This window comes from Octopus bimaculoides, chromosome 5 (genome assembly GCF_046866305.1).
Source record: "Octopus bimaculoides isolate indiv1 chromosome 5, ASM4686630v1, whole genome shotgun sequence".
NCBI lineage: Eukaryota > Metazoa > Mollusca > Cephalopoda > Octopoda > Octopodidae > Octopus > Octopus bimaculoides.
Genome location: NC_142932.1, coordinates 95,511,783 through 95,537,772, shown reverse-complemented (window position 1 = coordinate 95,537,772; position 25,990 = coordinate 95,511,783). Strand labels below are relative to the sequence as shown.

Sequence of the window (25,990 nt, the reverse complement as noted above, 5' to 3'; positions counted from 1 at the left end):
ACCACTCATCTATCCCTTGTTTCTACATTGACCACCAGATAAGCGATCTCACAGAACCTACTACACACACACACACATTAAACACCCTCACACTATCCTGTCCCAAAAACCACTTTCTCTGTCTCTTTCTACTTCCAGTCACTTCAGCAACGTAACTAGATATGTGCTGTTGGTGATTTCTTTTCCTTCTTTGGACTTTTCACTTTCTCCTTTCTAACTAAGAGCCATGTTTAAAATGTCAAACTGTCTCCTTTCACCTAGCATCAAGCTAATACATTTCTTATGCATGTCTTCATGTTGTCTGTTTTTATTCATTTATTTGAATATATATATATATTCATATGTACATAAATACCCAAACACACACAACACATATGTAATGCTAAAAACAGTAAATTTTAGATATCATGCACTATACACTGAAATAATAATTTTTTTCCTTTTCATTTCTTCTCTTAAAGGTGTTGTAGATAATTATGAGACTATTTCAGATGAACTTTACAGTAAGTATAATTAACACCAAATAACAAATAGTTTTATATTTAATATTGGTTTTAATTTTTGGAACAAAGTCAGCAATTCTAAGAGAGGGAAAAATCAATTTCATTGACTCAATTGCTCAACTTGTATCTATTTTATTGACCTTGAAAGGATGAAAGGCAAAACTAACCTTGGCAGAATTTGATCTCAGAACATGAAGATGGGCAAAATGCTGCTAAATATTTTGTCCAGCATGCTAAATCTTCTGGAGATCACCTCCTTAGTTTTCATCATCATCATCGTCATCGTTCAACGTCCACTTTCCATGCTAGCATGGGTTGGACGATTTGACTGAGGACTGGTGAAACCAGATGGCTACACCAGGCTCCAATCTGATTTGGCAGAGTTTCTACAGCTGGATGCCCTTCCTAACGCCAACCACTCAGAGAGTGTAGTGGGTGCTTTTACGTGCCACCGGCATGAAGGCCAGTCAGGCGGTACTGGCAACGGCCACGCTCAAAATGGTGTATTTTATGTGCCACTCGCACAAGAGCCAGTCCAGGGGCACTGGCAACGATCTCGCTCGAAAGTCCTTACACATGCCGCGGGCTCAAGAGCCAGAAAGGCGACGCTGGGCACAGGTGCCATCACAATTTCGCTTCCGTTTGCCCCAATAAGTCTTCGCAAGCTGAGTTTCGTGTCCAATGAGGGAGACGACGTTGGCATGGGTGTCAGTCGTCAAATTTAGCTCGATTTCGATTTGACTTGCCTGAACAGGTCTTCGCAAGTGGAGTTTAGTGTCCAATGAAGGAAGGTACGCATAAGTGGGCTGGCTACACCCCTGGCAGAGGCCTTGGATTTAGGTCTCACTCGGCTTGCCGGGTCTTCTCCCGCACAGCATATTTCCAAAGGTCTAGGTCAAAGGTTATCGCCTCGGTGAGGCCCAATGTTCGAAGGTCGTGCCTCACCACCTCATCCCAGGTCTTCCTGGGCCTACCTCTTCCACAGGTTCCCTCAACTGCTAGGGTGTGGCACTTTTTCACACAGCTATCCTCATCCATTCTCGCTACATAACCATACCAGCACAATCGTCTCTCTTACACACCACAACTGATGCTTCGTAAGTTCAACTTTTCTCTCAAGGTACTAATACTCTGTCTAGTATGCACACTGACATTACACATCCATCGGAGCATACTGGCTTCATTCCTTGCGAGCCTACGCATGTCCTCAGCAGTCACAGCCCATGTTTCACTGCCATGAAGCATGGCTGTTCGTACACATGCGTCATACAGTCTGCCTTTTACTCTGAGTGAGAGACCCTTTGTCACCAGCAGAGGTAAGAGCTCTCTGAACTTTGCCTAGGCTATTCTTATTCTAGCAGCTACACTTTCAGTGCACCCTCCCCCACTACTGACTTGGTCACCTAGATAGCGGAAGCTATCAACTACGTCTAGTTTCTCTCCCTGGAATGTGGTAGAAGTGGTTTTCTGCACATTTACAGTGTTTATAGCTCCTGAACATCTACTACATACAAAAACTAACTTCCTATACATATATATATATAGTGCTGATGGACTGGCTCCTGTGCAGGTGACACGTAATACACCATTTCGAGCGTGGCCTTTGCCAATAAGACGTCCGAGCGAGATCGTTGCCAGTGCCTCTGGACTGGCCCTGTGCAGGTGGCACGTAAAATACACCATTTCGAGCGTGGCCGTTGCCAGTACTCGCCTGACTGGCTCTCGTGCCGGTGGCATGTAAAAGCACCCACTTCACTCCCGGAGTGGTTGGCGTTAGGAAGGGCATCCAGCTGTAGAAACTCTGCCAAATCAGATTGGAGCCACGTGTCGCCTCCTGGTCCACCAATCCTCAGTCAAACCGTCCAACCCATGCTAGCATGGAAAGCGGACATTAAACGACGACGACGATGATGATGATGATGCATATATATATATATATATATATATATATATATATATATATATATATATATATATATATATATGATGGGCGTCTACTCATGACCGGGGAAGACCATTGCGACCTTCAGGAACATTGTGCTCTCTACGACTAACTTATAATTTGCATTTGTGGCTCCGTTAGTGGCTAATGAGCCCTGCTCTTGACAAGCATACACGACTGCAAACATTGCAGACCAAGCTTTCCCCATTCACTATACGAGCCGTGCGCTTTCGCGCAGCTCGCTTAAGTTCTTCATGTTGGATACGTGCTCTTTCAAAAGTGTCGATCCCCTCCTTAACCTGCTATTTCCATCTATGGCGATGACAGGTATTGCTCTCCCAGTCAGTATCCTGTGATATGCAGGATATATATATATATATATACACATATATATATATATATATACATCTATATATATACATATTTATATATATATGCACACATATATATACATATATATACACACACATACACACACACACACACACACACACACACACACACACACATATATATACATATTTATATATATAGTGGAGGCGCAATGGCCCAGTGGTTAGGGCAGCGGACTCGCGGTTATAGAATCGCGGTTTCGATTCCCAGACCGGGCGTTGTGAGTGTTTATTGAGCGAAGATACCTTAAGCTGCACGAGGCTCTGGCTGGGGATGGTGGCGAACCCTGCTGTACACTTTCACCACAACTTTCTCTCACTCTTACTTCCTTTTTTTGTTGTGCCTGTAATTCAAAGTGTCAGCCTTGTCACACTGTCTCACGCTGAATATCCTCGAGAACTACGTTAAGGGTACACTTGTCTGTGGAGTGCTCAGCCACTTGCACGTTAATTTCACGAGCAGGCTGTTTCGTTGATCGTATCAACTGGAACCCTCAATGTCGTAAGCGACGGGGTGCCAACACCAACAACAACAGTGTATATATATATATATATATATATATATATATATACATACACACACACACACACACACATACATATATATATATATATATATATATATATATATATATATATATATATATATATACATACACACACACACACACACACATACATATATATATATATATATATATATATATATATATATATATACATACACACACACACACACACACATACATATATATATATATATATATATATATATATATATATAGATAGATAGGGTGATAAATTGAATATTAATTCAATTTAAAACCAAGTGGCCTAGCATATAAAAAAATTTGAAAATTCAGAAAAAAATTGTATTACACGTGTATAAGGGATGACCACTAGGTGGACATCCAATATGCTAGAAAGAGGTCATCAACGACCCAACCACAAAGAAAAATAATGTTCTCCAGAAAAAATTTCGCAAAACACCAGAACAGGACAAAATGAGAAATATACAGAATAAAGAATTAGTTGTGTACTGCAGTTTCGAACATTAACGTTTTACTTATGTAACAACATCCGTGTTCTCATCAGCACAGCCATTCTAGAATCAATATAATTTGCAGAACTATATACGAATTGTCTTCATGAAATAAGACTTGCATAGGGAGACCCAGATAATTTTTTCTGAATTTTCAGATTTTTTTTATATGCTAGGCCACTTGGTTATGATAGCCCATATGAAGTCATATGTCCAGAAGACAAATTATTCCAACTCCTAATTAGCAGACGACAAGACATTGTTTCCATAGATAGGTTGAAACTGGCCTATTTCAATATTGACAATCCTTTCCAAGTAAGCTCAACCACCAAACAGGGGCCACCCCAGGTAAATCACACGAATCCTTGGCAAGGAACAGACACCAAAGAGCCAAGTAACGACACACATGGGCAGGGCAGTTAAAACGCATTCCTAGTTCCAATGACAGTCAACAGTTCTGTGGGGAGTAGCTATATGTAGGGCACTGCCCAAGGATTTATGACATATGAACTGTAGGCAGGAACTTTGCTGAGGGTTAGCTAGGGAGCCGGTCTGTGGTGAAGTTGACTTCCAGTTAAGTGGTCTTCTACAAAGCAGGAGTTGACTGGCAGCTGTTGCCCTCATGTGTTCAACTAAATAAATCTTTCCAAACACATTCTAGGTCTCCGTTAATTTTTTGTGTATAGCTCAATTAAACCTATAATATCATAAATATTTTTCGATACATCCTAGAAATAATTCATTTCAGATACCATGCAGTGCACATACAAGCAATAAATCATTTTTCATTTTCTTTTTTAAAGATGCTGAAAGTGCAGGTGCTACTATTTCATCCAAGCCAAAGTGTAAGTATAATTAATGCCATTAGCAAATAGCATTTCATTTCTGAATTATATATATAATTGATATATTTATCATCATCATCATCATTGTTTAACATTCGTTTTCCATGCTGGTATGGGTTGGACGGTTTGACTGAGGTCTGGAGAGCCAGTGGCTACACCAGGCTCCAATCTCACGTGGCCATGTTTCTACAGCTGGATGCCCTTCCTAATGCCAACCACTCTGAGAGTGTAGTGAGTGCTTGTTGCATGCCACCAGCACAGGAGTCAGTCAGGCAGGCCTGGCATTGATCATGTTCAGATAGTGCTTTTTATGTGCTACCGACACAAGAGCCAGTTGGGGGGTACTGGCATCGGCCACATTCAGATGGTGTTTTTTATGTACCACCAGTATGGGAGCCAGTTAGGGGGCAATGACCACAGCTACAATATTGGTTTTACTTGACTTAATAGGTCTTCTCAAGCATATCATATCACCCAATGCATCAGGGGTATTCTTAACAGAGCCGGACATGCGTGGCTGCAATCTCACTTTAGTTGCCAGGTCTTCTCAAACACAGCATATCTCCAAAGGTTTTGGTCTTCTGTCATTGCCTCTGTGAGGCCCAATGTTTGAACGTCATGCTTCACCACCTCCTCCCATGGCTTCCTGGGTCTACCCCTTCCACAGGTTCTTTCCATAGTTAGGGAGTGGCACTTCCTCACACAGCTGTCCTCATTCATATGTCATGCATGACCATACCAGTACAGTTGCCTCTCTTGCAAACCACATATGATGCTTCTTATGCCCAACTTTTCTCTCAGGGTGCTTACATTCTGTTGTGTATGCACACTGGCATTACACATCCATTGCAACAAGAGATAAGAGAGATACAGACAGGAAAGAAAGAAATTACTTTAGTGAATGGTACAGAGTACATATATATGTAATCAATAAACAAGGGAAGGGATTATTATTTTAGAGGAAGAAATTGCAAATATGGAAGTTATTTGATGAGTTAATATAGATGTTTACAGTTTATGAAAGGACATTTTAAGGGTTAGAGCAAACGAGAAAGAGTTATTTTAGGGAAAAGTATGAAACATGTATATACATGTAGCCAAGTAACAAGGTTAGTCATTATAGGGTTAGAACAAACAAGAAAGAATTATTTTAGAGAATAGATGAATTTGAATGAATGAGGTGATTAAAAACAAGAGAGATTCTTAGCTTCGCTGTGCATATTCTTGAGTGTCATTAAACAGCCAAACACATGGAATAAACTAAACTAATGAAAGCCTGAGAGGGGGGGGGGCAGCCGGAAATAGACAAAGAAGGCAGACTTTGTCCTAAGCTTCAAAGAGAGATATGTAACAGCCTGCCTAAATACCAATCTCGAGAAATTAGGCTTCTCAAAACTAGAAAGGAGAATACTGATTTCAAAACTACAGATTCAAGCCATCACTGGAACTGTAAAAATCTGTAAAACTTTCCAGAAGCTTATTATTTAAGTATATATGAGCATATCTAGACATGCAAGCATATGTGTGAGAAGGCTTCTACTTTGAGTAAACTGTTATTTCCCAGCCATAATCTAGCCGCTTTCACTAAATGTCTTCCCTCAAACACTTCAAACACCATTGATTGTCCACTGACAGTCCTCATGTGCAAGCTCATGAATTTTCTCCCCATTTCCAGGTGTGACACTTGTGGCAGGTCACCCAGCTCACTTATTATCATCCAGGGACATTCTTCTGCTTTTGAAGTGCCTGTGCCACTTCAAATATTGTCTCTGACCCATTGCCTCATTGCTGTAAGCTTGCCAAAACATGCTCAATATCTTTGTAGCAGACTTCTCAAATTTACCAAAAACTTTCATGTGGGCTCTTCGTTATGAAGGCTTTCCCTACCATCGTAACCTTAATTGATTTGCCCATGACATCTGTTCACTAAAACAACTGTTCCTTTCATTGGGTCAATACTGAAAAGACTCTCATTTTCATGGAATCTTCATATCTAAGAGCATTCAATTGTAGCACTTGAGTCCCTCTAACTTTTAAGGATCAGTAATTCCAAGTGTGCCATTATCCACCAGTACAGAACTCTCTCCTGATATAAGTTAGTACATTGATTAGTCAGTTGATTGTTAACATTGATGGTATTAAAAATAGTTTTAATAGAATTTATTAGTAATTTGTAATTTGAGAAGAATTAAAAATGGGAAAAATGGTGAAACAAGACATGATCTGCGTAATCCAGTTTCAGTAATATTAATGGGACCTGTGAATATTTCATGGAATTAATAGTAACCCTATTGGGCTATTTCTGGAAACTTTATCCAAAAGACCTGAAAGCGTAGCCTGTGTTATGTCTGTATGGAAAGATAGTCACACATCCTACTATTCATTGAAAAATGAAAGAAATTGGAATATGATGATTACTTAATGCATTATATATATATATATATACACTTTATATACTTGATGCACAATTTTATAGACTTAATACACAGCACTCCTAAAATAAATATTCACTCTTATTTTTCCATTTTCCCTATAAACAAACGAGAAAAATATCTTGTACCTATGATACCTTTCTTTAACCTCACCATTCGAACATTACCTCTCTACTAAAATTATAATTTTAACTCTCCTCCTCAAGCTTCAACTAAATCTTTTAACCACATAATAAATATTACGTTCTCCATCTCATGTCATGGACGCTTTTCTCTCCTTTTTCTTTTTCTCCTCTTCCTGTCTCACTCTTTGCCTTATCTTCCTTTTCTCTCTCTTTTTCCTTTTTCCTCTCTTTTACTTCAACAAATCATGTGAAAGCATTACAATTACATTCCCTCTACCTTATGACATGGATGCTTCTCTCTCCCTCCCTCTTTTTCTCTCCCCCCCGCTTTTCTTTCTCCTTCTTTTTCTCTAATCACATGAGAGTGTTACCAATGGGCTAAGTAATGCAATGACAAGCAGAATTATTATAATATTGATTAAGCAATAAATATCTTGTACATTAAAATTTCTCATTAGAGAATAAAAACTTTTCTTATCAGAGAATCAGAAATTAAAACTAGTACCTGGTATATGTGTTTATATTGATATGAATATATGTGTGTATGTGTGTGTGTGGTGTGTATGTGTGGTGTGGTGTGTGTGTGTGTGTGTGTGTGTACATGTGTGTGTGTGTGTGTGTGTGTGTGTGTGCATGTGTATGCGTGCGTGCTTGAGTCTATCATGTGTATTCTGCACAGCCCGCCCAATATATTGCAAATATCATTTATAGCCATGTATTATATTCATTATTTTATTTTCTTAAAGACATGGATGATGCTTATGTTAATGTTCTAAGTAAGCATATAAGCAATCCTTTACTAAAATTACACTCTTTAATGCACAAGTTCAACCTTGCATTTTATTTTAAGTTCAGTCAGAAGTTGTGACTATACTGGAGGACTACCATTAGTGTTAATACTTGTTTGTTTTAGATTCATTTTCGAGTCCTGTTGCTGGAATCAGTCCTGGGGAAATTAGCAAAAGTTTTAGCAGATTCTTTCTTTGTGTAAAATATACAGTTTAATAACATGTGTATGCATGTACACAAATATAACTCTGAGTATGTTAAAATTATACTCATAAGTGTGGCATAACGGTATGGTAAGAAGCTTGTTTCCCTACTACTGCATGGCACCTTGGGCAAGATTCTTCTACTGTAGCCTCAGGCTGACCAAAGTCTTGTAAGTGGATATGTAAGATGCAAACTAAAAGAAGCCCGTTGTGTGTGTGTGTGTGTGTGTGTGTTTGTGTTTGTGTGTGTGTGTGTGTGTGTGTGTGTGTGAGTGTATGTGTGTGTTTCTGACCCCATCACTGCTTGACAACTGATGTTGGTGTGTTTACATATCCATACTGGAGCAGTTCAACAAAAGATACTGATAGTAAAAGTACTAGGCTTAAAAAACATATAACTTAAGTCCCGGAGTTGACTTGTTACTTTCTGTGCAATATCAATATATTTAAAGTGCCCACTTTTATTTCATTTTTAAAGCTAAGAGAGAGCAACATGCTGAAGATAGTGAGCCCAGATATTTATTTCTGAAACACCCAGGTAAGTACAATCATTATTGTAAGTACATAGTATGTTCTTAAAAACGATCTTAAAGAAAAACCAATGATCATGAAAGTATACTCTCTTTTTGTCTGTTAACATATTTCTATATACATGTATGCGTGTGAGAGTGTGTTTGAGTTTATCACATTAGTGTTTATTATGGCAATATCATAAGAATACTAACATGATATAAATGTAATTTATAGCCATGACTTAAATTTTTGCATTAATTTCTTACAGACATAGATGATGTTTATGTCAATGTTTCAAGGAAACCTGATGGTAAGTACATAAGCAATCCATAAATTAATTACATATTATTTTTTATATTTAAATATTGGTTTCTTATGCCAGGCTGCTAAGCTCTCTTCATGTAAACAAACCAACACTCATTGTCAAGTGGTGATGGCAGTGGACGAACACAAAGATATATATGCTCTCATATATCTATCTATCTATCTGTCTGTCTATCTGTATGTATGTATGTATGATTGTGTGTGTGTGTATATATATACATATATATATATATATATATATTTTTTCATTGTTTAACGTCTGCTTTCGATGCTAGCATGGGTTGGACGGTTTGGGAAGCAAGCTGCTTATCACATAGTAATACCTGTGCCTATGTATGTTTATATATAAACTATAGAATTTATTTTTTTTGGCTTCTTTCTATGCAACATCAAAAATTTAAATCAACCTCTCAAAACAATAAATATGCCCATTTTTATATAATTTCTTGTAGCTGTAAAAGCGTAGCATGCTGAAGTTAGTGAGCATGAATATTTATATATAAAAGAAATGGCTAATTAATATAAATATTGTTAGTGCACAGCATGATTTTATAAATTATCTTTAAAAAAATTAATGACTTGTAGAGACAAGGTATTTCGTTAGCCAAACACATTACAGTACAAAGTATATTAAACCATTTTATAAGTCAATATCATGTACTACTGAGTTATCTGTGCTCTTAAATCATGTGTTCAGGTCATCTCTACCGTTTTTCTGTAGGAATTATAGCCAATATTGATTTTGTTATGACATTTTGTATCTGAGATGCCAGATGTAAACAAACACTGGAATTGAATATAGAAAAAGGAGAATGTAGTATATGCCATATTTCAGGAGCTTTTGCCCTTTTATCAGCACCTATCCAACCCATTAATCATCCATAAATTCATTGTTTGAATAATCACTATATCTACTTTGTTGTTGGTTTATATCTGGCATATCAGGTACGAAATGTTGTAACAAAATCACTGCTTCATTTATACAAATAAACTAAATAATTATATCACTAATATTGAATACAATAGATGCTTGCCTACACACGAAACACAAGATATTAAACAGATATGCAATGGTGAATGTGATCAGCTTTAGTTGTTGAGTATCCAAAGGTACTCTAGCTTGTGGATTACTTTAGCAAGAAAGAAACCTGAGAAAGAACCTAATTTCAATAAATGTATTTGTGAATGGCTACATAATCATTTTTAATTATCAATTAAATGTTGAAGTGATGGAATCAGTACAATACGTACTAAACATTGATGGAATAAAAATTAGCGTCAGTACATTCTGAGATCATAACCCATTGAGGTGAGAGACTGATAGATAAAGTACTAGGCTTAAAAAAGTATATAAAGTAAGTCCTGAAGTTGACTTGTTACTTTCTGTGCAATATCAATATATTTAAAACATTCCCCCCAAACAATAAAGATGCCCACTTATATGTCATTTTTGAAGATAACAGAGAGCAAGATGCTGAAGATAGTGAGCCCAGATATTTACCTATGAAACACCCAGGTAAGTACAATCAATATTGTTAGTACATAGCATGATCTTTGAAATGATCTTAAAGGAAAACCAACAATCATGAAATGTATATTCTCTTTTAGTCTGTTAACAAATTTCTACATACATATATGTGTGTGAGAGCGTGTTTGAGTCTATCTCATTAGTATTTATTATGGCAATATCATAAGAATACTAACATGACCTAAATGTAATTTATAGCCATGACTTAAATTCTTGCATTAATTTCTTACTGACATAGATGATGTTTATGACAGTGTTTCAAGGGAACCTGAAGATAAGTGCATAAGCAATCAATGAAAAAATTACATGCACTGGAGTAAGAGCTCACAAATATCATGGTTCATTGTTTCATTGAGTAGTATAGACAGCTTAATGTATACCTTTTATCATTTACTTATTACAGTCATTGCATTGCAGCCATGCTAATGCCTCACCTTGAACAAATATTGGTTTCTTATGCCAGACTGCAAAGCCCTCTTGATATGTAAATCCTTGCCAAAGTGACCTCACCTGTGCTTGTGAGACGTAAAAAGCAATAAGTCCACTCCACTGAGTGGTTGGTGTTAAGAAGGGATTCCAGCTGTAAAATATCTGCCAAATGACTTATAGAATTCTGGTACAGTCTTCTGCCTGATCTGTGCTTGTCAAACTGTCTGACCCATGCCAGTATTGAAGGTGGACATTAAATGACGACGACGATGATGATGTTGATGATATATATATGTTCATGTAACAGGCATCTTTCAGTTTCTTTCTGCCAAATCCCACTCATGAGGTTTTGGTTGGCCTGAAGTTATACAAGAAAATGGAATTGGACTGAACCAGAGCCTTATCACACAGTAATACCTGTGACTATGTATGATTATATATAAACTATAGAATTTATTTTTTTGGCTTCTTTCTAGGCAACATCAAAAATTTTAAATCATTCTCTCAAAACAATAAATATGCCCATTTTTATATAATTTCTTGTAGCTGGGAAAACGCAGCATGCTGATGTTAGTAAGCATGAGTATTTATATATAAAAGAAATGGCTAAGTAATATAAATATTGCTAGTAGACAGCATGATTTCATAAATTATCTTAAAAAAAATTAATGACTTGCAGAGACAAGATATTTCGTTAGCCAAACACATTACAGTACAAAGTATATTAAACCATTTTATAAGTCAATATCATGTACTACTGAGTTAGCTGTGCTCTTAAATCAAGTGTTAAGGTCATCTCTACTGTTTTTCTGTAGGAATTACAGCCATGACATTTTGTATCTGAGATGCCAGATGTAAACAAACACTAAAATTGAATATAGAAAAAGGGCAATGGAGTATATGCCATATTTCAGGAGCTTTTGCCATTTATCAGCACCTATCCAACCCATTAATCATCCATAAATTCATTGTTTGAATAATCACTATATCTACTTTGTTGCTGGTTTACCTCTGGCATATCAGGTACGAAATGTTGTAACAAAATCATTGCTTTATTTATACAAATAGAATAATTATATGACTAATATTGAATACAATAGATGCTTGCCTACACATCATCATCATAATCATCATCATCGTTTAACGTCCGCTTTCCATAGACACAAAGTATTAAAAAGATATGCAATGGTGAATTTGATCAGCTTTAGTTGTTGAGTATCCAAAGTTACTCCTGCTTGTGGATTACTCTAGCAAGAAAGAACACTGAGAAAGAATCTAATTTCTATAAATGTATTTGTGAATGGCTACATCATCATTTCTAATTATCAATTAAATATTGAAGTGACGGAATCAATACAATACTGTACATTCTGAGATCAAAGCCCATTGAGGTGAGAGACTGATAGATAAAGTACTAGGCTTAGAAAAGTATATAAAGTAAGTCCTGAAGTTGACTTGTTACGTTCCGTGCAATATCAATATATTTAAAACATTCTCCCCAAACAATAAAGATGCCCACTTATATTTCATTTTTGAAGCTAACAGAGAGCAAGATGCTGAAGATAGTGAGCCCAGATATTTACCTATGAAACACCCAGGTAAATACAATCAATATTGTTAGTACATAGCATGATCTTTGAAGTGATCTTAAAGAAAAACCAACAATCATGAAATGTATATTCTCTTTTAGTCTGTGTGTTTGAGTCAATCTCATTAGTGTTTATTATGGCAATATCATAAGAATACTAACATGACCTAAATGTAATGTATAGCCATGACTTAAATTGTTGCATTAATTTGTTACAGACATAGATCATGTTTATGACACTGTTCCAAGGAAACCTGAAGGTAAGTGCATAAGCAATCAATTAAAAAATTACATGTACTGAAGTAAGAGCTCACAAATATCATGGTTCATTGTTTCATTAGTAGTATAGACAGCTTAATGTATGCCTTTTATCATTTGCTTATTACAGTCATTGCATTGCAGCCTTCAACAAATATATGTTTCTTATGCCAAACTGCAAAACTCTCTTGATATATAAAAACCTTGGCAAAGTGACCTCACCTGTGCTTGTGCCACGTAAAAAGCAATAAGTCCAATCTGCTGAGTGGTTGGTGTTAAGAAGGGATTCCAGCTGTAAAATTCCTGCCAAATGACTTATAGAATTCTGGTGCAGTCTTCTGCCTGATCTGCGCTTGTCAAATTGTCTGACCCATGCCAGTATGGAAGGCGGACATTAAATGACGATGATGTTGATGATATACATATGTTCATGCAACAGGCTTCTTTCAGTTTCTTTCTGCCAAATCCCACTCATGAGGTTTTGGTTGGCCTGAAGTTATACAAGAAAATGGAATTGGACTGAACCAGAGCCTTATCACACAGTAATGCCTGTGCCTTTGTATGATTATATATAAACTATAGAATTTTTTTTTTGACTTCTTTCTTTGCAACATCAAAAATTTAAATCATCCTCTCAAAACAATAAATATGCCCATTTTTATATAATTTCTTGTAGCTGTGAAAACGCAGCATGCTGATGTTAGCAAGCATGAGTATTTATATATAAAAGAAATGGCTAAGTAATATAAATATTGTTAGTAGACAGCATGATTTCATAAATTATCTTAAAAAACAATTAATGACTTGCAGAGACAAGATATTTCGTTAGCCAAACACATTACAGTACAAAGTATATTAAACCATTTTATAAGTCAATATCATGTACTACTGAGTTAGCTGTGCTCTTAAATCAAGTGTTAAGGTCATCTCTACCGTTTTTCTGTAGGAATTACAACCATGACATTTTGTATCTGAGATGCCAGATGTAAACAAACACTAGAATTGAATATAGAAAAAGGGCAATGGATTATATGCCATATTTCAGGAGCTTTTGCCATTTATCAGCACCTATCCAATCCATTAATCATCCATAAATTCATTGTTTGAATAATCATTATATCTACTTTGATGCTGTTTTACCTCTGGCATATCAGGTACGAAATGTTGTAACAAAATCATTGCTTTATTTATACAAATAAAATAATTATATGACTAATATTGAATAGAATAGATGCTTGCCTACACATGAGACAAGATATTAAACAAATATGCAATGGTGAATGTGATCAGCTTTAGTTGTTGAATATCCAAAGTTACTCCTGCTTGTGGTTTATTCTAGCAAGAAAAAAACCTTAGAAAGAATCTAATTTCTATAAATGTATTTGTGAATGGCTACATCATCATTTTAATTATCAATTAAATATTGAAATGATGGAATCAGTTCAATACTGTACTAAACATTGATAGAATAAAAATTAGTGTCAGTACATTCTGAGATCATAACCCATTGAGGTGAGAGACTGATAGATAAAGTACTAGGCTTAAAAAAGTATATATAGTAAGTCCTGAAGTTGACTTGTTACCTTCTGTGCAATATCAATATATTTAAAACATTTTCTCCAAACAATAAAGATGCCCACTTATATTTCATTTTTAAAGCTATGAGAGAGCAAGATGCTGAAGATAGTGAGCCCAGATATTTACCTATGAAACACCCAGGTAAATACAATCAATATTGTTAGTATATAACATGATCTTTGAAATGATCTTAAAGGAAAACCAACAATCATAAAATGTATATTCTCTTTTAGTCTGTTAACATATTTCTACATACATATATGTGTGTGAGAGTGTGTTTGAGTCTTTCTCATTAGTGTTTATTATGGCAATATCATAAGAATACTAACATGACCTAAATGTAATTTATAGCCATGACTTAAATTCTTGCATTAATTTCTTACAGACATAGATGATGTTTATGACAGTGTTTCAAGGGAACCTGAAGGTAAGTGCATAAGCAATCAATGAAAAAATTACATGCACTGGAGTAAGAGCTCACAAATATCATGGTTCATTGTTTCATTGAGTAGTATAGACAGCTTAATGTATACCTTTTATCATTTACTTATTACAGTCATTGCATTGCAGCCATGCTAATGCCTCACCTTGAACAAATATTGGTTTCTTATGCCAGACTGCAAAGCCCTCTTGATATGTAAATCCTTGCCAAAGTGACCTCACCTGTGCTTGTGAGACGTAAAAAGCAATAAGTCCAATCTGCTGAGTGGTTGGTGTTAAGAAGGGATTCCAGCTGTAAAATTCCTGCCAAATGACTTATAGAATTCTGGTGCAGTCTTCTGCCTGATCTGCGCTTGTCAAATTGTCTGACCCATGCCAGTATGGAAGGCGGACATTAAATGACGATGATGTTGATGATATACATATGTTCATGCAACAGGCTTCTTTCAGTTTCTTTCTGCCAAATCCCACTCATGAGGTTTTGGTTGGCCTGAAGTTATACAAGAAAATGGAATTGGACTGAACCAGAGCCTTATCACACAGTAATACCTGTGACTATGTATGATTATATATAAACTATAGAATTTATTTTTTTGGCTTCTTTCTAGGCAACATCAAAAATTTTAAATCATTCTCTCAAAACAATAAATATGCCCATTTTTATATAATTTCTTGTAGCTGTGAAAACGCAGCATGCTGATGTTAGCAAGCATGAGTATTTATATATTAAAAAAATGGCTAAGTAATATAAATATTGTTAGTAGACAGCATGATTTCATAAATTATCTTAAAAAACAATTAATGACTTGCAGAGACAAGATATTTCGTTAGCCAAACACATTACAGTACAAAGTATATTAAACCATTTTATAAGTCAATATCATGTACTACTGAGTTAGCTGTGCTCTTAAATCAAGTGTTAAGGTCATCTCTACCGTTTTTCTGTAGGAATTACAACCATGACATTTTGTATCTGAGATGCCAGATGTAAACAAACACTAGAATTGAATATAGAAAAAGGGCAATGGAGTATATGCCATATTTCAGGAGCTTTTGCCATTTATCAGCACCTATCCAATCCATTAATCATCCATAAATTCATTGTTTGAATAATCATTATATCTACTTTGATGCTGTTTTACCTCTGGCATATCAGGTACGAAATGTTGTAACAAAATCATTGCTTTATTTATACAAATAAAATAATTATATGACTAATATTGAATATTATAGATGCTTGCCTACACATGAGACAAGATATTAAACAAATATGCAATGGTGAATGTGATCAGCTTTAGTTGTTGAATATCCAAAGTTACTCCTGCTTGTGGTTTACTCTAGCAAGAAAAAAACCTTAGAAAGAATCTAATTTCTATAAATGTATTTGTGAATGGCTACATCATCATTTTAATTAGCAATTAAATATTGAAATGATGGAATCAGTTCAATACTGTACTAAACATTGATAGAATAAAAATTAGTGTCAGTACATTCTGAGATCATAACCTATTGAGGTGAGAGACTGATAGATAAAGTACTAGGCTTAAAAAAGTATATATAGTAAGTCCTGAAGTTGACTTGTTACCTTCTGTGCAATATCAATATATTTAAAACATTTTCTCCAAACAATAAAGATGCCCACTTATATTTCATTTTTAAAGCTATGAGAGAGCAAGATGCTGAAGATAGTGAGCCCAGATATTTACCTATGAAACACCCAGGTAAATACAATCAATATTGTTAGTACATAACATGATCTTTGAAATGATCTTAAAGGAAAACCAACAATCATAAAATGTATATTCTCTTTTAGTCTGTTAACATATTTCTACATACATATATGTGTGTGAGAGCGTGTTTGAGTCTATCTCATTAGTGTTTATTATGGCAATATCATAAGAATACTAACATGACCTAAATGTAATTTATAGCCACGACTTAAATTCTTGCATTAATTTCTTACAGACATAGATGATGTTTATGACAGTGTTTCAAGGGAACCTGAAATTAAGTGCATAAGCAATCAATGAAAAAATTACATGCACTGGAGTAAGAGCTCACAAATATCATGGTTCATTGTTTCATTGAGTAGTATAGACAGCTTAATGTATACCTTTTATCATTTACTTATTACAGTCATTGCATTGCAGCCATGCTAATGCCTCACCTTGAACAAATATTGGTTTCTTATGCCAGACTGCAAAGCCCTCTTGATATGTAAATCCTTGCCAAAGTGACCTCACCTGTGCTTGTGAGACGTAAAAAGCAATAAGTCCACTCCACTGAGTGGTTGGTGTTAAGAAGGGATTCCAGCTGTAAAATATCTGCCAAATGACTTATAGAATTCTGGTACAGTCTTCTGCCTGATCTGTGCTTGTCAAACTGTCTGACCCATGCCAGTATTGAAGGTGGACATTAAATGACGACGACGATGATGATGTTGATGATATATATATGTTCATGTAACAGGCATCTTTCAGGAGCTTTTGCCATTTATCAGCACCTATCCAACCCATTAATCATCCATAAATTCATTGTTTGAATAATCACTATATCTACTTTGTTGCTGGTTTACCTCTGGCATATCAGGTACGAAATGTAACAAAACCATTGCTTTATTTATACAAATAGAATAATTATATGACTAATATTGAATACAATAGATGCTTGCCTACACATCATCATCATAATCATCATCATCGTTTAACGTCCGCTTTCCATAGACACAAAGTATTAAAAAGATATGCAATGGTGAATGTGATCAGCTTTAGTTGTTGAGTATCCAAAGTTACTCCTGCTTGTGGATTACTCTAGCAAGAAAGAACACTGAGAAAGAATCTAATTTCTATAAATGTATTTGTGAATGGCTACATCATCATTTTTAATTATCAATTAAATATTGAAGTGACGGAATCAATAAAATACTGTACATTCTGAGATCAAAGCCCATTGAGGTGAGAGACTGATAGATAGAGTACTAGGCTTAAAAAAGTATATAAAGTAAGTCCTGAAGTTGACTTGTTATGTTCCGTGCAATATCAATATATTTAAAATATTCTCCCCAAACAATAAAGATGCCCACTTATATTTCATTTTTGAAGCTAACAGAGAGCAACATGCTGAAGATAGTGAGCCCAGATATTTACCTATGAAACACCCAAGTAAATACAATCAATATTGTTAGTACATAGCATGATTTTTGAAATGATCTTAAAGAAAAACCAACAATCATGAAATGTATATTCTCTTTTAGTCTGTGTGTTTGAGTCAATCTCATTAGTGTTTATTATGTCAATATCATAAGAATACTAACATGACCTAAATGTAATTTATAGCCATGACTCAAATTCTTGCATTAATTTCTTACAGACATAGATGATGTTTATGACAGTGTTCCAAGGAAACCTGAAGGTAAGTGCATAAGCAATCAATTAAAAAATTACATGTACTGAAGTAAGAGCTCACAAATATCATGGTTCATTCTTTCATTGAGTAGTATAGACAGCTTAATGTATGCCTTTTATCATTTACTTATTTCAGTCATTGCATTGCAGCCTTCAACAAATATAGGTTTCTTATGCCTGTTCATGCAACAGGCTTCTTTCAGTTTCTTTCTGCCAAATCCCACTCATGAGTTTTTGGTTGGCCTGAAGTTATACAAGAAAGTGCAATTGGACTGAACCAGAGCCTTATCACACAGTAATGTCTGTGCCTTTGTATGATTATATATAAACTATAGAATTTTTTTTTTTTGACTTCTTTCTTTGCAACATCAAAAATTTAAATCATCCTCTCAAAACAATAAATATGCCCATTTTTATATAATTTCTTGTTGTTGTGAAAACGCAGCATGCTGATGTTAGCAAGCATGAGTATTTATATATAAAAGAAATGGCTAAGTAATATAAATATTGTTAGTAGACAGCATGATTTCATAAATTATCTTAAAAAACAATTAATGACTTGCAGAGACAAGATATTTCGTTAGCCAAACACATTACAGTACAAAGTATATTAAACCATTTTATAAGTCAATATCATGTACTACTGAGTTAGCTGTGCTCTTAAATCAAGTGTTAAGGTCATCTCTACCGTTTTTCTGTAGGAATTACAGCCATGACATTTTGTATCTGAGATGCCAGATGTAAACACACACTAGAATTGAATATAGAAAAAGGGCAATGGAGTATATGCCATATTTCAGGAGCTTTTGCCATTTATCAGCACCTATCCAATCCATTAATCATCCATAAATTCATTGTTTGAATAATCACTATATCTACTTTGATGCTGTTTTACCTCTGGCATATCAGGTACAAAATGTTGTAACAAAATCATTGCTTTATTTATACAAATAAAATAATTATATGACTAATATTGAATAGAATAGATGCTTGCCTACACATGAGACAAGATATTAAACAAATATGCAATGGTGAATGTGATCAGCTTTAGTTGTTGAATATCCAAAGTTACTCCTGCTTGTGGTTTATTCTAGCAAGAAAAAAACCTTAGAAAGAATCTAATTTCTATAAATGTATTTGTGAATGGCTACATCATCATTTTAATTATCAATTAAATATTGAAATGATGGAATCAGTTCAATACTGTACTAAACATTGATAGAATAAACATTAGTGTCAGTACATTCTGAGATCATAACCCATTGAGGTGAGAGACTGATAGATAAAGTACTAGGCTTAAAAAAGTATATATAGTAAGTCCTGAGGTTGACTTTTTACCTTCTGTGCAATATCAATATATTTAAAACATTTTCTCCAAACAATAAAGATGCCCACTTATATTTCATTTTTAAAGCTATGAGAGAGCAAGATGCTGAAGATAGTGAGCCCAGATATTTACCTATGAAACACCCAGGTAAATACAATCAATATTGTTAGTACATAGCATGATCTTTGAAATGATCTTAAAGGAAAACCAACAATCATGAAATGTATATTCTCTTTTAGTCTGTTAACATATTTCTACATACATATATGTGTGTGAGAGTGTGTTTGAGTCTATCTCATTAGTGTTTATTATGGCAATATCATAAGAATACTAACATGACTTAAATGTAATTTATAGCCATGACTTAAATTCTTGCATTAAGTTCTTACAGACATAGATGATGTTTATGACAGTGTTTCAAGGGAACCTGAAGGTAAGTGCATAAGCACTCAGTTAAAAAATTACATGCACTGGAGCAATAGTTCGCAAATATCATGGTTTATTGTTTCATCGAGTACTATAGACAGCTTAATGTATGCATTTGATCATTTATTTCAGTCATTGCATTGCAGCCATGCTAATGCCTCACCTTGAACAAATATTAGTTTCTTATGCCAGACTGCAAAGCTCTCTTGATATATAAGAACCTTGGCAAAGTGGCCTCACCTGTGCTTGTGCCACGTAAAAAGCAATAAGTCTGTAGTGACGTCACATTGGCGCCAAAAGGCCGACGCCATTGCTGAATCCTTAACCATGCATGCGTGGGTTTCAACATCGAAGCGTTCCCGCTATTAGACTGTCTCTTACCAAGCCAGACAGCGACCAAGCAAGACGTCTAAGCAAGCTCTCCCATTTGAGTGTGGTTGAACCAAGTTGTCTCTATAACGACACCAGCTCGAAGAACCGTACATCTACATTTCAGGCTACTCTAAAACCGGACAATTAGAAGCTGTTTTATTTTCCACTGAACAATAAATATTTGTTGTTGTTGATCAGTTTGGAGTTTCTGCGTTCAGTTCTCTTCCAATTTAATGTAGGAAAGTTAGGTGTATATCTAAAGATATATAACCCACTCTCCTAAAAGTCCAATCTGCTGAGTGGTTGGTGTTAAGAAGGGATTCCAGCTGTAAAATTCCTGCCAAATGACTTATAGAATTTTGGTGCAGTCTTCTGCCTGATCTGTGCTTGTCAAACTGTCCGACCCATGCCAGTATGGAAGGTGGACATTAAATGACGATGATGATGATGATGTTGATGATATGCATATGTTCATACAGTAGGCTTCTTTCAGTTTCTTTCTGCCAAATCCACTCATGAGGTTTTGGTTGGCCTGAAGTTATACAAGAAAATGGAATTGGACTGAACCAGAGCCTTATCACATAGTAATGCCTGTGCCTTTGTATGATTATATATAAACTATAGAATTTATTTTTTGGGCTTCTTTCTATGCAACAACAAAAATTTAAATCATCCTCTCAAAACAATAGATATGCACATTTTTATATAATTTCTTGTTGTTGTGAAAGTGCAGCATGCTGAAGTTAGTGCGCATGAATATTTATATATAAAAGAAACGGCTAAGTCTAGACTGTTGAATGGCATCCCAGTCAAGATGGTATTTTTTCTTCTCTTACTCTTCTTTTTTGCACACATCTACAAAATGACTTTCTAAAATGAAATTCCATTATGCAGCTGAGGAGTACATTTTCATTACACATTTTATGTAGTGTTCTCACTACATGAATAAATGAAGTTTGTACGAAACGTACGAACTGCTATAACCTATTGAATTTCTGTTGCTTTTCTTCAAATATATATATATGTTATTATATATATATATATATATATATATATATATATATATAGGAACAATAAATGGAGCAAAACGCATATAAAGGAACTTTTATTTATATGCGTTTTGCTCCATTTATTGTTATTATTCATATCTTCTCAAAATGCATCACTTCAACTTGCTATCTCTACCTATAAAATGGCTGTGATATCCTGGTTTTTTGTGTAATTTTTGCTACCTATGGTAACTATTACCATATTTACATTGTCAAAGGTTGTTTTAAAACTGAGATAATATTAATATATACATAAACTAATATATATATATATATATATATATATATATATATATATATATATATATATATATATATATATATACATATATATATAATATACTGTGCATGAGACCATAACCCGTAGCCTTTTCCAGGGGTGTGGCCAGCCCACTTATGCGTACCTTTCCTTCTTTGGACACAAAACCCTGCTTGCGTAGACCTGTTGAGGCTAGTGAAATCAAAATCAAAATCAAACCAAATTTGATGACTGGCATCCATACCAACCTTCCTTCATTGGATACTAAACCCAGCTTGCAAAGACCTGTTGGGTCAAGTGAGATCGAAACTAAACCAAATTCGATGACTGGCACCAATGCCAGTGGAGCACTAACAGGACTATCTGAGTGGGATCACTGCCAGAATAGTGGACTTACTCCCGTGCCGGTGACACGTAAAAAGCACCATTTGAGTGTAATCGCTTCCAGCTTCGCTTTACTGGCACTTGTGCCGGTGGCATGTGAACTAAATATTGGACTAATTCCTGTGCAGGTGGCACATAAAAAACACCATTTGAGCGTGGCCGTTGTCAGTACCGCCAGACTGGCCCTCGAGGTGGTGGCACGTAAAAAGCACCCACTAGACTCTCATAGTGGTTGGTGTTAGGAAGGGCATCCAGCTGTAGAAACTCTGCCAAATCAGATTGGAGTCTGGTGTAGCCATCCGCTTCGCCAGTCCCCAGTCAAATCGTCCAACCCATGCTAGCATGGAAAGCGGATGTTAAATGATGATGATGATGATGATATATATATAGATAGATATATATAGATATATTCACACACACACACATGAAAGGCTTCTTTCAGTTTCCATATATCTAATCTGCTCATAAGGCTTTCACCCGCCCAGGGATATAGTAAAATACTCTCATAGTGGGACTGAACCCAGATCATGTGTTTCAGAAGTAAGCTTCTTACCACTTAGCCACACCTGCAAAACTTTAAGAATGGAAAAGATCTCATTTCATGTACAACAAACTTCTTGCGGAAATTCATATCTAACTCTGATATTTTAGGCTTTTATTAATCCTAAACTGTGTGTTCCACCCACATGCAACAAGAAAACAATTCATATGCTCTACCTCAACAAATCAGCCTACATCTCTACATCTCTTCTCTTCCTCACATTTCTTCCTTCATAAACTATGCCTAGCTGTCACTCCTCAATCCTGTCCTCACGGCCCTGCTCCTCTGTATCATGGCTATCCGGTAGCCCTCCCAACTCTATATATACCCAGGTTTTCACCACTCACATCCTCTCTCCACTTTTAATCACACTTACTTTGCAATATCTTGCCGCTTATGTTATGGTGTTTGAACCTCAAGGGAATAGCATGGCACTTCCTTTACGCAATCATCCCATTTATATTCTAATCCCCATCCATTGTGAGTATGCCCAGCATTTTGCCACCATCTCTACCCTGCTGTCTCATACTCTCTCTTCGGTGCACCTACTTTTGTCTTCATTCCTGATTTCTCTATCTCTCTCTCTCTGGCCAGGTAACCTTGTATCTCCTCTACAACTACACACATGTTTCTGTCTCTCTGTCTCACTGTAACCTTTCTAACCCATTAATCATCCATGAACTCAAAAGGGTTAATTAGGTTAAGCTTTATTTGTGAAAAACTGTTGTTTTGAATTTGCTGCAGAAAGTGGTCTACATTTGTGGTGTTGAGTGTGTTTGGGGGTGCTAGGAATGTGGCTCCAATATCAAGGGGGCAGCAGCCTGAAAAAGTTTGGGAACCACTGCTCTAAAGCAAAGGGCAGTAGTGTATTTATATGAAGTTAAGTGTATGTCCAATCATAGAGTGGCCAGTGGTTTCACATCCACTAGCCCCATGGATGACTTGTCAGAATCTAAAGCCCAAGACAAATATAATTCTTCAACTCTGGGAGGAAGGAATCTATTACAGTCAGTTAGTTTAATAAGTAACCAAAGAATAAGCAATCTGGGTCAGCAAGGATGGGTTATCTCCCTTACACTAGTTCACCTTCAATTGATTCTTGGCCTGGAGATGTTCTTGCTAGTGTTGCTGGAGCTGTCATCAATGCTGTAATCATCAGTGCTCTTGTGGTGATCATCTGTTGATGTAGTGTAGGCACTGCTGTCACTGGTGGTGATGTGGGTGCCATTGTTTGTAATACTAGGCATGGGGTTGGTAGCCTCACTGATGCTGCTTTTGTTGGAATGGTCATCATCTTCGGCTATAGTGCTGATGCTGAGGTCATTGGTGTAATTGCTGGAGTTTCTGCCGCTGTTGCTGCTGCTGTTACTGTTGTCATTGATGTTATTGGATGATCCACTGCTGCTATTACTATGGTTGCTAAGTGTCTGAGTATTACCACAGACTCACTGAAGGCTCCTTCGGCCTTGCATTGTCCCCCACCACTGGGAAGTCATTGCATATTCTCTGCAAGAGCAACTAGCCAGGAGAATGGTACTTTTCAATAAAGATTTGACATGGGTCAAACAATCCAACCCTGAGAGCTCCTTCAAAAGGTGATGGGAACCTACAACAGCACCAACGTATGTGATCTCATTGGACTGTACATTCAGGATACCTTAGGGAAGAAGTTCTCTTTGTTCATTTTTGGTCTCTGGAGAGATGATGCTCTGGCCATCTTTAGAGGAGCCAAAAAACACACACTTGATAGGCTTAGAAAGGACCTGATTAGCACCTTAGGCTCCATGGAACTCAAAATTACTACTGAGACTAACATCACCACCATAGACATCCTTAGATATTACTCTAGATATACACACAGGCCCTACCACAAGCCAAATGAGAGGCTTTCCTACATCTACACAGCTTCCTGCCCACTCCCTATTGTGTTCAAGAACCTAGTGAAGGGTATCAGCAAGATCTCGAAATTATCCTCAAGTCAAGAAAGTTTCGACACTGCAGCCCCACTGGCATTGGCATTCAGTGAGTTTAAGGACTGCATCACCTACATACTGGACCCTAGCACCAATAAAAGAAGTGCCACTGGAGCGCCGTTTGGTTTACTCCACTCCTCTCACTCAACGTCAAAATTTGTGTGGGAAGACTACTCCTCAGGTTAGTAGACAAACACTTCATGCAGACACACAGGTATATATGTTTGTTCAATAGGCACAACCTAAGGGTCTCTTTTAGTTGCACACCCAACATGAAAAGTATATTAGCAAATATCCATAAAATGTGGCAGCAACAACATTTCCATGTCCAGAGCCAAGTGAAGATGTATCAGAAATGTGAACACAACCAATGCTCATGCCTGGAAATTGCTAAAAGAATGCATAATTATGTAGCTTAATATGTACCAAAAACACATGTGAGCTCCATCTTTATACTTTATTGCTTCAGATCAAGTGCCAAAGCGTAGTCACATAGCCAGCAGCAAATAATGAATTTAAACTGTGTACTATATGGTTTCAGAGTTAGGAAAATTTTACTGTGTAAGTTATGGGGGTAAAAGATTAGAATAATTTATTACCAGTGGTGCACATGCATACTAAAAGTCATAAGATGACATATTTTCATATATAAGAGTGTATAGAGATTTATACACAGAGAGAAGAACCTTGACAGGACTTACTTATGGATTCTTTTTGTGATCCCACCAATGAACTACGAATGACAAATTAATTTATTTGCTCGTTAATAGAGAAGCTCGAGTATGAGATTAATTGATAATTTTTTCTTTGGTTCTATTCATTCTAGTACCATTATCAGCATACCTTTAGAATTATTTTTTCATGGTTTGGATTTAACTGCCCTTTTTAGCATGTAAGAAGTCCTGTCAAGAGTCTTCTCTATATCTCTCTGATTAAATCTTTATACACTCCTTTATATGTATATATATATATATATATATATATATAATCTAAAAAAATGAAGAAAAACACAAGAAGAGAAAAACAACAACATGAGGATGTGGTACATGCAAAGTATTAAAAGACGCTCAGGGAAGGAAAGAAAGGTTGTTTTATGTTTTGAGTAAAGCTCTTCTTCAGAAACAAGAGACAGAGGAAAGTCCTAGAGAAAAGGAAAACGGAAGAAAAAATTTGCCAATAATCCATGCCAAATCACCTCATGAGGTTTTGGTTGAACTGTGGCTATAGAAGAAAATGGAGTGGGACTGAACTGGAGCCATGTGGTTAGATAGCAAGATTCTTAACACATACCAAGGCCTGCATCTATGCATGTTTATATATAAA

At 35.9% G+C, this 25,990-nt stretch overlaps 1 protein-coding gene across 26 annotated transcripts in view; it reads left to right on the top strand.

Annotated features, from left to right (window-relative positions):
• Nucleotides 1-25,990, top strand: part of LOC106879981 (uncharacterized) — a 153,277-nt gene that overhangs the window by 105,856 nt on the left and 21,431 nt on the right. For 3 of the 26 annotated variants that reach the window (XM_089352686.1, XM_089352687.1, XM_089352685.1), the window contains 14 exons: nucleotides 462-503; nucleotides 4,683-4,724; nucleotides 8,752-8,811; nucleotides 9,055-9,096; nucleotides 10,567-10,626; nucleotides 12,606-12,665; nucleotides 12,874-12,915; nucleotides 14,573-14,632; nucleotides 14,877-14,918; nucleotides 16,594-16,653; nucleotides 16,898-16,938; nucleotides 18,301-18,343; nucleotides 19,751-19,810; nucleotides 20,055-20,096. In XM_089352686.1, coding sequence (XP_089208812.1) covers nucleotides 462-503; nucleotides 4,683-4,724; nucleotides 8,752-8,811; nucleotides 9,055-9,096; nucleotides 10,567-10,626; nucleotides 12,606-12,665; nucleotides 12,874-12,915; nucleotides 14,573-14,632; nucleotides 14,877-14,918; nucleotides 16,594-16,653; nucleotides 16,898-16,938; nucleotides 18,301-18,343; nucleotides 19,751-19,810; nucleotides 20,055-20,096 — 696 coding nt within the window. Of the gene's footprint in view, nucleotides 1-461; nucleotides 504-4,682; nucleotides 4,725-8,751; nucleotides 8,812-9,054; nucleotides 9,097-10,566; nucleotides 10,627-12,605; nucleotides 12,666-12,873; nucleotides 12,916-14,572; nucleotides 14,633-14,876; nucleotides 14,919-16,593; nucleotides 16,654-16,897; nucleotides 16,939-18,033; nucleotides 18,094-18,267; nucleotides 18,344-19,749; nucleotides 19,811-20,054; nucleotides 20,100-25,990 lie in introns of those variants that run through there. The other 23 variants (XR_016241966.1, XM_089352692.1, XM_089352691.1 and 20 more) reach the window with 23 other exon arrangements.